This window comes from Octodon degus, unplaced genomic scaffold (assembly GCF_000260255.1).
Source record: "Octodon degus isolate 3935 unplaced genomic scaffold, OctDeg1.0 scaffold00034, whole genome shotgun sequence".
Classification (NCBI taxonomy): Eukaryota; Metazoa; Chordata; class Mammalia; order Rodentia; family Octodontidae; genus Octodon; species Octodon degus.
The window spans coordinates 8,524,908-8,539,262 of record NW_004524610.1 but is presented as its reverse complement, the minus strand read 5'-3'; the positions used below and the strand labels follow the sequence as shown (position 1 = coordinate 8,539,262).

The 14,355-nt window shown below is 39.4% G+C and overlaps 1 protein-coding gene across 5 annotated transcripts in view; it reads right to left on the bottom strand.

Moving 5' to 3' along the window:
• Trmt11 (tRNA methyltransferase 11 homolog) overlaps positions 1-14,355 on the bottom strand; it is a 58,157-nt gene that overhangs the window by 40,527 nt on the left and 3,275 nt on the right. For 4 of the 5 annotated variants that reach the window (XR_002820918.1, XR_002820917.1, XM_023714298.1 and 1 more), the window contains exons 2-7: positions 10,887-10,952; positions 9,816-9,889; positions 7,991-8,072; positions 7,805-7,897; positions 7,439-7,573; positions 6,209-6,365 (exon numbers count right to left, since the gene is read on the bottom strand). Coding sequence is in view for 3 of the 5 variants with exons in the window: in XM_023714298.1 (XP_023570066.1) it covers positions 6,209-6,365; positions 7,439-7,573; positions 7,805-7,897; positions 7,991-8,072; positions 9,816-9,889; positions 10,887-10,952 (607 nt within the window). In the remaining 2 variants the exon portion in view is untranslated. The remainder of the gene's footprint in view (positions 1-6,208; positions 6,366-7,438; positions 7,574-7,804; positions 7,898-7,990; positions 8,073-9,815; positions 9,890-10,886; positions 10,953-14,355) is intronic. The other variant, XM_023714299.1, reaches the window with a different exon arrangement.

Sequence of the window (14,355 nt, the reverse complement as noted above, 5' to 3'; positions counted from 1 at the left end):
CAGATGTAATGGCAGAAAACTTCCCAAGCAAGGAAAAAGAATTTGACATACAGAAAAGCGAGGCATCCTGAAGCCCAAATAGCAACGGTCAGAAAAATACTACCCCAAGGAATATAACAAAGATTCCAGAAATGCAACACAAGAACAGAATATTAAAAGCTATTATAGAAAAGGAACAAATCATCTATAAGGGAAAGACCGCCAAAATCACAGTAGGCTTCTCAACACAAGCCTTAAGTCAAAGAAAGCTGGAAGTATTTCAAGGCCTAAAAGAAAACAATCTCCAACCCAAATCAATGTACCCTACAAAACTATGTGCCAAAACTGATGAAGAATAAGATACTTCCATAATAAAAGGCATCAGAAGAATTTCATGACCACCAAATCAGCATTCCAAAAAGTTCTTAAGGATATTCTAGAAAGAGACAATTCAAACAATAATTCCATGAACCCCAATAGAATGAATCCATAAGACAAGGAAACAAACAACAGGAAAGTAGTATCACAAGGTATAGCCATCACTGTAAATGGTCTCAATTCACAAGTCAAGAGAAACAGATTGTGGGAGGACCTGCCCATTAGCTCAGTAGTTTAAGTGCCTGCTTAAGCGAAGCATTCAGGCTCAGGATGCTGTGGTTCAAACCCAGATACTCCCGCCAAACCAGAAATGCCCTAAAGCCATGGGGGGGGACCTCAATAAGGGCTGGGGAGATGGCTCAGTAGAACAAGCACTTCCCTGGCAAGTGCAAGGATCTGAGTTCAGTCCCTGGTTCCTCAAATGAAAAAAAAAAAAAAAAAAAAAGAGAGAGAGAGAGGCAGATTATAGAACGGACCATGAAGCAAGATCTAACAATATGATATATACAAGAAACATATTTACCCCAAAAAGAAATCCATAGACTGACAATGAAAGGACAGGAAAACAATATGCAAGAGGAACCCAGAAAAAAGCAAAGATAGCTGTTGTATTTGAAGACAAAGTGGATTGCAAGCTGTCACTGACCAACAGAGCCAAAGAAAGTCATTACATACTTGTTAAAGGAACAATACTAGAGGAAGAGATAACAATCATAAGTATATGTGCACCAAATACTAGCATATGCAACTAGCATTAAAACAAACATTAAAAAAAAAGCATTAATGGACATGGAAAATCAAATAAGCCTTAATGCAAGTGTAATGGGGGACCTCAATACTCCACTGTTACAAATAGATAAAGATCAACTAGACAAAAAAAAATCAAAGAAGTATCAGAGCTGAACAAAACCTTTGAATAAATAGATTTAGTAGATAGCCATAGAGTGTTTCACCTCAACATCAGAACACACACTCTTCTCAGCTGCACTTGGGGCTTTCTGCAAAGTCAACCACACACTAGCTCACAGAGCATGTTTATATAAGTGCAAAATAACTGAAATTATCCTGCGCCTATTATCCGAGCGTAGTGTAATGAAATTGAAAAATCAATGGCAAAAATAACTATAAAAACTGCGTAAATCAAGTAATGGTTCTAGACCACGAATGGATCATAGATGAAATTAAAAAAGAAATTTGAGGGCCGGCCAGAGAGCTCAGTGGACTAAAGCACCCACTTAGGCAGTCACAGGGACTGGTGTTCAATCCCCAGTGTGCCAAGCCAGCCCTGCCCCCAGGGCACAATGAGACTGGGCATGGTGACATGCACCTGTAATTCCAGCACTTTGGAGGCTAAAAATAGGAGGATCACTACAAGTCTGAACTGTGTAGTGAGACCCTGTAGACCCTGTACTAAAAATACAATTAAAAAAAAGAAATTTGACAGTTTCTACAAATACAAAATGCCAATACAACATAACAGACCTGATAGGATACAATAAAAACAGCCCTGCAAAGGAATTTATAATAGTGAATTCCCACATCAGACAAACAAAGCAAGTTCAAATAATCTACTGTTGAATCTCAAACTGCTAAAAAAAAAAAAAAAAGAACAAGTTAAATGCAAACCATGTACAAGGGAAGAAATTATAAAGGCCAGAGCAGAAATTAATGCAACTGAGACTAAGAAAACAATACAGCTGGGATACAGCTCAGTACCACAGTGCCTGCCTGGCAAGTGTGAGGGCATGTCTTTGATTCCTCTTACAAAAAAAAAAAATCAATACAAAGAATCAATGAATTCAAAAGTTGATCCTTTGAAGGATTAAATACAATAGACAAACTCCTAAACAACCTTATCAAAAGAAGGAAAGGCTCACATCCATGCAATAATAAATGAAAAGGGTGAAATCACAACAGATCCTGTAGAAATCTAGATCACTGATACATATTTCAACAACCTTGTCTCAGTTACTTTTTACTCACTAGGACAAAATACCTGACACCCAAAATTAAAAAATTAAATTTCCTTCCAAAAAGAAGGAAAGCTCCCAGTTTGTGGAGCTTTCAGTCTATCCTCGGCTGGCTCCCAGGCAGAGTGGCACATGGCAGAGAGCAGCAGTTCACGGAATCAGAAAACAGTGAAGAGCCTCAAATGGAAGGGCAGCAGCTGCGACTTCTAGCCAGTCTCTCTTTCCTCCTTATACTGTAACAAACCAGCCTGGGGCTGGGGTGTAGAACTCACAAATGCCCATGCCCTCCTCTTGCACAGGATGAGGATGTTCACAAACTAAGAACTTGACTTTCTGCTGAGTCATTTAATTGTGTCTGCTGTGTCTCAAATTGACACAATGGATCAACCAGTACAAACCTGCACTCTACTAAGATGGAAAAAACAGAAGAAATTGTCAGATTCCTAGATACATATGAATTACCAATTTCAATCAAAAAGATATAAAAATTCTAAATAACCCAATAGCAGTCAATGAAATTGAAGGTGTAATTTTAAAATGACCACCAAAGAAAAGTCCGGGTCCTCATAGATTCACCCCTGAATTCTGTAAGAAATTTGGAGAAGATCTAATGCCACTATTCCTTAAACACTTCAGTGAAATTGAAGTGGAACTAATACTCCCAAACTCATTCTTGGAATCAAGCATTCACATGATTCTAAAACCAGAGAAGGATCCAACTAACAAAGAGAACTATAGGCTAATCTCCCTAATAAACATACATACAAAATCCTCAGTAAAATACTTGGAAACAGAATGCTGCAAGTTATCAAGAAAATTATATACCTAACCAAGTAGGATTCATACCAAGAATGTAGGAATGTCTGACATTTGCCAGTGAAGCGGAAGACCCAATACTATTATGGACTACTGGACTATTTTGCTGAGTTCACACACCTATAATATTTAGATGACGGGACTAAACAAAAAAAGGGGATACACATGAATGACCATTTTGTATCTGTGTATTCAAAATGGTTAGGATAGATATATAGCTACATTCTTTTAATTCAATGAAGAGAGGGATTTGTTCTAATAGTGTTTGTAAATAGGATATCATGTCTGCATCTTGTACAATTAACCACTAAGAAGACAGTATGCAATGTGTTAATTATTGGAAGAGTTAATTAACTCAATCTCATAAAAGTCATCTATGACAAACCAATATCCAACATCATACTATCTGGTCAAATACTGAAAGCTTTAAAAAAATTTTTTTAAAAATTAAAGCTTTTACTCTAAACATCAGGAACAAGACAAGGCTGCCACTATTACTACTCTTATTCAATATAGTTCTAGAAACATTAGCCAGAGTAATTAGACAAGAAAAAAAAAAAATACAAGGAATAACAATAGGAAAGGAAGTTAAATTATCATGATTTTCAGATGACATGATAATCTACAGATAATACCCCAAAAATTCTACCAAAAGACTCTTAGATTTAATAACCAAACTAGAAATGTAGCTGTATATAAAGTCAACACTCAACATTTCTGTTTACAAACATTTGTTTACAAACAACAAACTCACTGAGAGAGGAACTAGGGCAACCACACCGCGGGCAACCACCAAGTTGTGCTCTCCTGAGCAATGAAGGCCCTTTTCTCCATCTCTCCCTGACTTTACCTCAACCCTGTTCGCTGAGATATGCAACGCTGGCTATATTCAACTAGACATTCCCTTAATTGGCTAAGAGTGTGATGAGTCTGGCCAAGATGCCAAAGTGTTATTATAGCACACAGGCAAAACTTCTCCCCCCACTTCCCACTAGAATAGGAGCTTGGGCAAAAGCCAGTGAGATTCCTGGGCTAAGACATGAGATAACATCTCAGCTAAGGCCATGAGACACAGAAGAATTACACCTTCCTGGCTATAAAGGTGCCAGTTTCGCATCACGCTATCCGTTGTACTGATAGTTGGAAGCCTCTCCTGTGCTTGGCACAGAACTGCTGTTTCTCCTTACAGGCAATGCTTACAAACTTTCTCTCTCTGGCACCTGGCCACAACTCCTACCCATCTCCCTGACTGATACCAATAAAAGCCATGAGCTTTGAGACTCATGGCCTTTTGTTCCACAGAGAACATTTGTCATCCCAGAGCTCTTCATCTGCAGGAGTTTCTGATTGTCTTTATTTTGCATCCCTCTACTATATTGCCTGATGGGAGACCTGAAACCTCCACAGGGTTTCAGTACAACAGCTATCACAATAGCTCCAGAAAATGAAATACTTAGGAATCAATGTAGCACAGAAAGTAAAAGGTTTTTACATTGAAAACTAGTATTCTGATAAAGGAGATCAAAGAGGGTATCAAATAGATAACAGGAAAATGGAACAATATTGCTTGCTCTTGAATAGGAAGAACCAATATAATAAAAATGGGACACACTTCCAAAACTGTTACACAGATTCAGTGCAATTGTGATCAAAATACCAATAGCGTATCTCACAGAACTAGAGAGATCAATCCTAAAATTTATTTGAAATCAGAAGAGATCTAAAATAGCAAAACCAAATAAATAAATAAATAAAATAAAACAGCAAAACCAATTCTGGGCCACAAAAGTAAGGCAGAACATGTCACAATCCCTGACTTGAAATGATACTACAAAAATACCATGATAAAACAACGTGATATTGGCAAAAAACAAATCTGAGGATCGAAAGAACAGAATACACAAAAAAACTCCAAACATCCTCAACCACCTTATTTTTGACAAAAGGGCCAAACACTTTCACTAAAAGAAAGATGGCCTTGTTAGGAAACGGTGCTAGAAAAAAGTGGCTTGGCCTCTGCCAAAGACTGTATTTCTCACCAGACACTAAACTAATATGGAAATGGACCAAAGGCCTAAATATTAAAACAGAAATACTAAGTCTGCTGGAAGAGAGAATAGGTAAAACTCTTGAAGAGTTTTAAGCATGTAAGCAAAGACTCTATGAGAAAAACCCCAATCACACAGGAAATATTACGAAGAATCAACTAGGATCTCATCATACTAAAAAGTTTTTCCATGGCAAAAGAAAACACAGAATGAAGAGAAGTCCACAGAACTGGAAAAAAAAAAATTTATCAACTACTCCCAGATGAAGGACTAGCACCTAGAATATATACAGAATTCAAAAGAAAAAGAAAAAAAATCAGAATCATAAATACAAACCTAATCCAAAAATGATCATCTGAAATAAATGTTTCTTGGAAAAGGAAAAAAAAAAAAAAAAAAAAAAAAACCACAAACAACAGTGAAATACCTAAAAAAAATGTTCAGCATCACTGAACATTCAAGAAATGCAAGTTAAAACCATGGTGAAATTCCACACACAGAAGAATGGCCATTGTCAAGAAATCAACAAGTAACAAATGCTAATGAAGCTGGGGGGATCCTTCTCCACTGTGGGTGGGAGTATAAACTGTACAACCAATATGGAAATTCCTTAAAAAACTAAAACTAGGGCTTCTATTTGACCCAGCTATTCCCCTAATCAGGCCTGATGAAGAGAAGAAGGCATATGTTCGACTGGCTCTTGATTACGATGCAGTGGATATTGTCAACAAAATTGGGATCATCTAAACTGAGTCCAGCTGACTAACTCTAAATACATACTTTTTTTCCCAGTAAAAAAATAAATAAAAACAAACCCCTACAAAATTCTATCAGAATCATCTATAAAATGGCACAAGCACTAAATACCATAACACAAGAATGGGTCTGTCTCTTAGCTACTAACAAAAATTAGAAGATCATCTGTTCAGTTACTCTCTCACCAAAAATACTGCTGTGAGCTGCACTATCACCCCAAAGCAACAGCTCCACACCAGCACAACCATTCAATGAAACTACCTGTTCCCACAAATGGGTCGAAGACAACGTCATTCTCCTTCACTTGCCCGTGGTTGGCCATGATGAACGACAAGCCAGCATCCATGCTCGTGTTCCCAATGAAGTGTCTCTTCTTGACACTGTAGGACTGAATTAGCTCTCTCTGTCCATCAGCGATCTAGAGCAGAGATAGTTTTCAAATTCACAGGAACACACACAACAGATCTGAGACAATAACCCACAGTAGATCCGTCACACTGGCTCACGAGAACTTCTTCCTACTTGTTACTCTGAACTCATTCCTTTAATACAATGGGGTTGAGGTGTTCTTCACAAATACAGTGCTTTTTAATATCTTTTCATCTTTTTTTCCTTTTCAAGCCCAATATTAATTAAACTGAAATGCAAATTATCCCAGGGACAGTGGTGAGCCTTTGTCATCTCTTTTTTCTAAAGATTTTCAGTGTCCGCTCACCCTCTCATCGCTAAGGAGTGGGAGGACAGCTAGACAGCAACTCCACTCCCTCAGACCATAGAGGACTGAAGTGGAACTCCCCACAACCGAGCCATCTCACCATCCTGCAGTCCGCCCTCCCCTTGCCCACAGCCAGGCAGGGTGGTGTACACCTGTAATCCTAACACTCTGGGAGGCTGAGGCAGGAGAATCAAAAGTTCCAGACCAGCCTGGGCCACTTAGCTAGACATTGTCATAAATTATTAGGAGGGCTAAGAATGCTGTTCAGGGCAAAGGCCCCAATGCAAATCTGACAATTCCTGCTTTAGTTTAAATAGGAACACTTCCTTCTTCATAAAAATACAAAGCCAACCACAATTACATAATCTTCACCAATTTTAACCCATACAGCAGCAGATTCTTCACTTGTGTAACAGTTCTATAAAGTCAAACATAAAAGAAAAGCTTTCGGCTCTGGCTAAAGATGAAGATCCAGAGCAAAGAGCTCTCACACAGTAGGTAAAGCCAGCACTGGGCTACACCTCCAAACTGCACTTAAGACTTTTCTTGGCTGTTTGTTTGTTTTTTGGGTTTTTGGTTTTTTGTTTTGTTTTTGTTTTTGTTTTTGTTTTGAGACAGGGTCTTACTGCGTGGAGGATGGTCTTGAACTCACTACCTCGCCCAGGCCAGGCTCGAACGTGGAGCAATCCTTCAGCCTCCCAAGTGGTGGAGTTACAGGCATGTCTAGTGGTACTCATTTAGTTTAAAAAAAGAAAAGAAACAGAATACTTCCTCACCCATCTCCCAAAATAAATGTTATGTGGCTTCTCTGGGATGCAATTCGGGTCCAAACCATAGTCCTCCAAAATCGAGAATATATGTTGCGGCTTCTTCAGGTTCACTTTTCCTTCAAATGGCAGAAATTCAAGCGCCTAGAAAATAAAAACAGTTCTAATGCTCTCTAAAACCTTACAAACACAGGCACAGCAGCTCTCGTGCGATCATCATCGTACCTACCATGCCGATCTGGTGGGAGCCTTACGTAAGATAAAGCACGGAAAGTGCCTGGCACAAGGGCAGCCGCGCGCAGGCCCGAGGAGCTGGGCTCGCGCGGCGGGGAGACCGCAGCCATCCTCAAGCGCTGCGTGCCTGGGTTCACTTACATCTATGCGTTTGACTTTTTCTTCCTGTGTCAATGTTTTGTTAAATGTGTGGATTTTTATTTTATACGTAGACTCTGGGTGCAGAAATGGAACCTGCAATAGAAGGAGATCAGGGTTGAGCTCAGAAGCCCTGGGGACCCGCGCGCGCCAAGGCCTGGAGGACGCCGCGCTCGCTGCTCTACGCACCATCCTCTCCACCGGGTAACCTTGCAGAGAGCTGTGCAGCTCCTCAGCCGACTTTCCGTGACCCCACAGCTCAAATATGGACCTAGGAAACAAACGACGAGCCTCAGCAGGTCGCTGGCTCACGCGGCGACGCGCACCAGTTAGTTCACTAACCCCGTGTACCAGCTCCTTAAAACAATCGCTGCTGATTTCGTCCTAAGCTACACATGAGGAGCTGTAGCCTGGAAACATAGAAAACTCAAGTCCCCACACGCACCGAGGGCAGAGCTCACCCGGCACGAGCGGGCTGGGCCGGGCCGAGAGCACGCCCGGCACAAGCTGGAAGCCGCACTGGCGTGTCCCGACGCTGCGCTTCTGCGCTGGACCGGCTGAGGCAGCGCAGTCACAAAATGCAACATCCCACTTTGCCCAGTGTCCTCTCCAAAAAACATATGGACCAGATTAAGGCGGATTTGCTATAGTTTTTACTTCTTTTGGGGTTTGCTCAAAGTATTTCATGCTAAAAACAAGCCAAATTTCGATCCTTATTCTGCTACCAAAGAATTCTGAATTTAAATTAGTTTTCAGTTTAGGTCAATGATGGCGAACTTTTTAGATCTCTCAGCGATATAAACAGCCTGCTGCAGCACGCATGCTGTAGGTTACGGGTTTATTTTTATTCTGTTACAATGACAGTACAGAATAACCTTTAAAAACTGAATTCCTTCCAGGCACGTTGGCACACGCCTATAATCCCAGCACTCTGTAGGCTGAGGCAGGAGGATGATTACAAGTTTGAGACCAGCCTGCGCTACTGAGTTCAAGGCCAGCATGAACTGAATATGGAGACCCTGTCTCTAAAAGACAAAAAAACAAAAACCTGAATTCTTTTTTTTTTTTGATTGATTTATACAGCAAAGACCTCAATAGTAATATTACTCTAACTGAGCATATAGTATACTCTTAAGGTACAGCTCAATAAAGCAAGTTATACAAAGATTAAAAAGCAACTAAAATGTATTATATAATATTATCATAATATACAATTACTTGAGGCCGGGGAGATGGCTCAGCAGAATAAGCGCTTCCCTGGCAAGCATGAGGGACTGATTTCAATCCCTGATTCTGCCAAAAATAAAAATAAAAAATATAATAGTAATAATAAACAATTACTGATTTACCATTCATTAAATATATGCATCAGAAGATATGAACTTTATAGCTATAGATAATATGCCTATGTATGTGTGTGTATACACTTAGTATTCCAGTAGCTGTTTAATCCTAAGAAATTTTGTCTTTCTAATTCAAATATCTTATAGAGCCATAAATTTTAATATAAGCTAAAATAGTAATTATTCAGAGAATGTTTTTAGCTATGTTCTGATTTTTCTAGTCATTTTTATTTAATAAACAATACTCACTAACAAGATTCAACTCAAGGGGTCAGAGAGATGGCTCAGTGGAATAAGGGCTTCCCTGGCAAGTGGAAGGGCCTGAGTTCAAACCCCGGTTCCGCCAAAAAAAAATAATAATAAAAAATAAAATAAAAAGATTCAACTCAAAAGATTAGATTTAAGGCTGCAGGTAGACTGAGGGCTACATCTCAACAGCATGAATTCAGCTATGCAACTTCGGAAAGCCTGCCCTGAATAGGACTTTCTCTCTGCGTTCCCACGCTGAGTCCCTCCCCACTTACATTTTCAGCAAGTGAAGGTCTTCCCTGCAGCACCTCGACCCAATGGTAAATCCTCAGAACTGTGAGCTAATCCCAGCTCCTTCTGCACCCCTCTACCTTTGCCCAATATAAATTTGGAAAAAGAGAGTGAGACAGAGCTTCTCTTACTTGGCACACACTGTCCGTTTCATTAAGTTTCTTGCAATATCTTCAGAGGGAAGGCTGAGAATCCAAAATGGAGACTGAAAGAAATAGCAAAACCCATTTACCTCCAAGTGGCTCTCGGCCAGGTAGGCTTCGATTCACAGACCAGTGGGGCAAATTTTGCTCCCTTCAGGAGAGAATACCTGACCAAAATAAAAATCACTCTCACAGAAAAGATGAAATCCTGCCATAGGTTACCTTCTAGCTTAACAATGCAGTGTGTGGACACTTCCATATGTGACTTCATAAATGAAAGAACAGTAAGTTAAACTGAAATCTACTTGAGGTTAACTTAGCATTTGCCTTTATGTAGCTTGTCTGAAAGAATTAATGCATACTACACCACAGAATACCATCCTGGACGGTTTACCTTGGTCAAGCATTTCTTATCATACAGCCAGTTTATGTTTTTCTTTTCTTCTCAGTTTTTGTTTTGTTTTATTTGTTTGTTTGTTTTTGTTTTTGTACTGGGAATCAAACTCAGGACTTGGCACTGGCCAGGCAGGTGCTACACCACAGACCTGTATCCCAGCCCTGTATTTCTCATTTTCTAGGTAGCTGTGGCCACCCAAGCGGTGAGTAAGGAGTACTTTAAATAACAGCAATGGAAGTCAGTACATTCCCAATAGAAGCTTAAAATTCTGCCAAGTTTCAAATCAAAATACACCTCACCAAATGAAAATAGTTCTTTGCACAATGAAAGAACAGATATAAATTATGGTGAGATTGTCGAGCTAAAAACTAAAACTGGAGCTGGTGTTGTAGCTCAGAGGTACAGCACTTGCATCGCATGGGCAATGCCCTGGACCGAATACCACTACTATAAAAATAATAAATGAATAAAACAAAACTACGAATAAATTTAAGTTGCTTTCCAAAGCTAGCTTTTTCAAGTATCTTTTTCATTTAATTGCCTCTAGAAATAAAGACAAGTAATCACACAGGTAGAAATGTAAGCATTTTGGTTCTCTTCAAATCTAATGTTTTACTTATTTATAGGTATTCTACATATGGTCAACTAAAAGTTCATCTTACCTTTCCATAACTTTCCTGATTGCTAGTGAACTGACCTCCAAAAAGTGAGAGCAAAGACTTTATCTCCTGTTTTGAAAATATTATAGAGAGAATATATTTTAAACAGAGAACTCAAAAGTTTTATTAAGAGAAACAGGTCTACTATGATTAAAAGATAAAATAGAGTGGGCAATATCCACATGAGGCATTTAAGTTTCAAAATCAGACAACTACAACTCAGGATTCTGAACAATTTCTATAGTCACAACCAGAGTCTAGTAATTCCTGACAAATTTAAGCAACAGGAGAGCTACCAGAAAACACAATAAAAAAGTTGATGTCCTGATTTTGAAAAGTAAATAGCCAATTATAGGTACTATAAATTAGTAAACTGAAAAGCTGATCAATAAAAACAAAATGAATAAATTATAAAGATATTTAAAAACAAATTAACTGTCATGTGCAGGTACAAATTTTCTTTAATCATTGTGCTCATTATGTATATCTAAAATGTACCAATAAAATCTAATTTTAAAAAGTTAGAGAGCATCATTATATATCCGTTAAGCACAAAATGTTAAGTTAAACTTTCTTATCAACTGTACCACTAAAAACACAACAAATATTTAAATATATTATGCATGCAAAGTTGAAATCAGATGTGTATATTCTTTGAAGTAATTTCTTTGTATTGATAAACACAGAGGACTATACAGATTTTCTTCTTTTTTTTTTTTTTGGCGGAACCGGGGATTGAATTCAGGCCCTTGCACTTGCCAGGGAAGTGCTTATTCCACTGAGCCATCTCCCCGGCCCCCTATACAGATTTTATGATTTGTACCACTAACAAATTGTCTCCTTAAATACAAAACCAGAAGAATGCTCATACTTGGATTTCCCTGCTCCAAGGTTAAAAGGTTTGAGAAGCCTGAGCAACAAAAGCCTTTTGTATTTTTCTTTTGTCTATGCACCACATCATGTCCTACACGAGCAGAGGTTGGACAGACCCCAGCTAGCACAGATTATCAGCACAACAGTGGAGATAGCCCAAATGCTATTTTGCAACATAAGTAACACAAATTTGAACAGAAGCCATGGAGAGATTTACAAATCAAACTGAAGACCCTTTCAGCCTGAAGAAGTTAGAGCGCTCATCACCCATGGTTCCCTCAGGGCAGTTCGGGTTACTTCTTCAGAGGGTGGAATGTTGTAGGCAGCTAAATCAGATAGAAATATTATAGGCAGTCAGGCAGGGCCAGGCCCTCAAGGAGACAAGATGGAAGACAAGGTGGCTTTGCAACTTAGAAGAGAAAGACACTCCCATATGGGCCACAGCTCAAGACAAAAGAGAAAATCCAGCTACACACTTCCCTAGGGAGGGGCATCAGGGATTGATATTCTAAATAGGTATCAATCACCTTAAAAGAGCCCAAATGAGTCACTAGCCCAACCCCCAACAAGAAGAGACCCTGTCCCGTATTCATGCCCACTTGCTATGTGACTGACTTCCCCATTTGGTCCTGGGCTTAATCAATTTTACCTGAGCAATGGTGCTTATAATCCCATTGGTTGACCATACTTTTGTCCCACCCCACATGCACCTAAGCGAGTTCCCCCTTTCTCCACCTTAGCCCTGCATGTTTTAACACTATAAAAGTCCCTGGAAGAGACCGCTTCTGGGAAACAACCCACTGGGGGGTGCCCTCATGTCTCTCTCTCGGACAGCAGTTTTCTTTCCCTCAATAAATATATTCTGCTCATTAAAAAAAAAAAAAAAAAATTTTCTTTGCATCTTCCATACACTCACTATGATGTTAGTCATGAAACTTCACGTGACTTCAGTCACTGGTAGTTTCCTTACATGCAAAACAGCAAGCATCGCTCCTTCCTGAGGAGCACAAACTTGGGCTGTTATTAAGGAAATTAAAGGCAGGACACAGGAGAGGTACGATCTGTGGGCCCAGGAAGATCAGTCACAGCGCTTTCCGGGAGCCATTTAAGAACTTTGGTAGCCTCTGGGCAGCCTGCCGGACTCTACTAAGCTCTGACCTTCCTCAGTCCACAGCATGCAGGCCTGGAACTTCTACTGGTACAGCTCCAAACTTTTATGAATGTAGAACTCTTGAGTGGCCTGCAGGGCACAGTAGAGCTGCAATCTGAGGGCCCAGAAAGAGCAGTCATGGAGCTTTCCTGGAGCCATTTAAGAACTTTGGCAGACTCTGGGCAGCCTGGGGGACTCTATCGGGGTGGGCACTGTGAACTTCAAAAATGCCAAAACGCAGGAGCAAAAGGCAATCTCAACCCTCCAGCCCACCCAAAACAAATCCAGGAGACACAGACATACAAAAACTTGGAAATCACATACCTGAAATCTCTGAAATGATAGTAAATGAAGTGAAGAAACAAGTCCATCAGGCTATAGAAGAAATAAGAGCGGAAATAATTTTTCAGGTCCAAAAAGAAAGGTCAACAATCATGAAAGAATTGCTCAATACAGCTAAAGAAGACATAGATGGAAAAATAAAGGAGACTAGAAAAATGATGGAAACACTAAATGAACAATACCGGAAAGAATTTGAATGCATGAAACAGCTTCAAACAGAGATCCAGGAAATTAAGAACTGCATTGAAAGCTGGAAAAAGCCCTTGAATGAAACGGAAGACAGACTTTCCGACCTAGAAGTGTTGCAGCTAATAAACATGAGATAAAAGATCTCTTAAAACTAACAATGAACCAGGAAATAATTCAGCAGCTACAGGACAATGCAAAGAAAAATATAAGAATAGTAGGTGTCAATGAAGCAGGAGACAGCACAAGTGACATAAAAAGACTGTGTGTAGAAGTAATAGCAGAAAATTTTCCAAACATGAGAAAAGAACCTGACATAAAGACAAGGAAGGCATATAAAGCTCCACACAGCTATAGTCACAATAAATCTACACCTGGACACATAATAATGAGGTCTCAAGAATTCAGCAAAAGAACAGAATATTAAACGATAATATAGAGAGCAGAAACATATCGCCTACAATGGAAAGCCCTTCAGAATCACAGCAGATTTCTCAACACAAACCATCAAACCAAGAAGAGCTTGGCATGAAGTATTTCAGGTCCTGAAAGAAAATAACTTCCAACCCAGATTGATGTACCCTGCGAAACTTTCTATCAAATTCAATGGCAAAATTCTGCCATGACAAAGAACAATTGAAGAAATTCATGACCACCAAACCAACCCTACAAAGAGTACTGACAGATATTCTAGAAAGAGAAGTGATCACAGCTTCAAGAACAACAGAAAAGAACCACCAAACAAAGCAAGTAATTAAAAAGAGAAAAAAATTACAGAACCTATAAACAGGAAAATGACATGACAAAGATAAGCCAATATGCATCAGTTATAACCATCAATGTAAATGGTCTCAATTCACCAATCAAAAGAAACAGGCTAGCAGAGTGGATTGAGAAACAAAATCCAGAGCTGGCCAAATA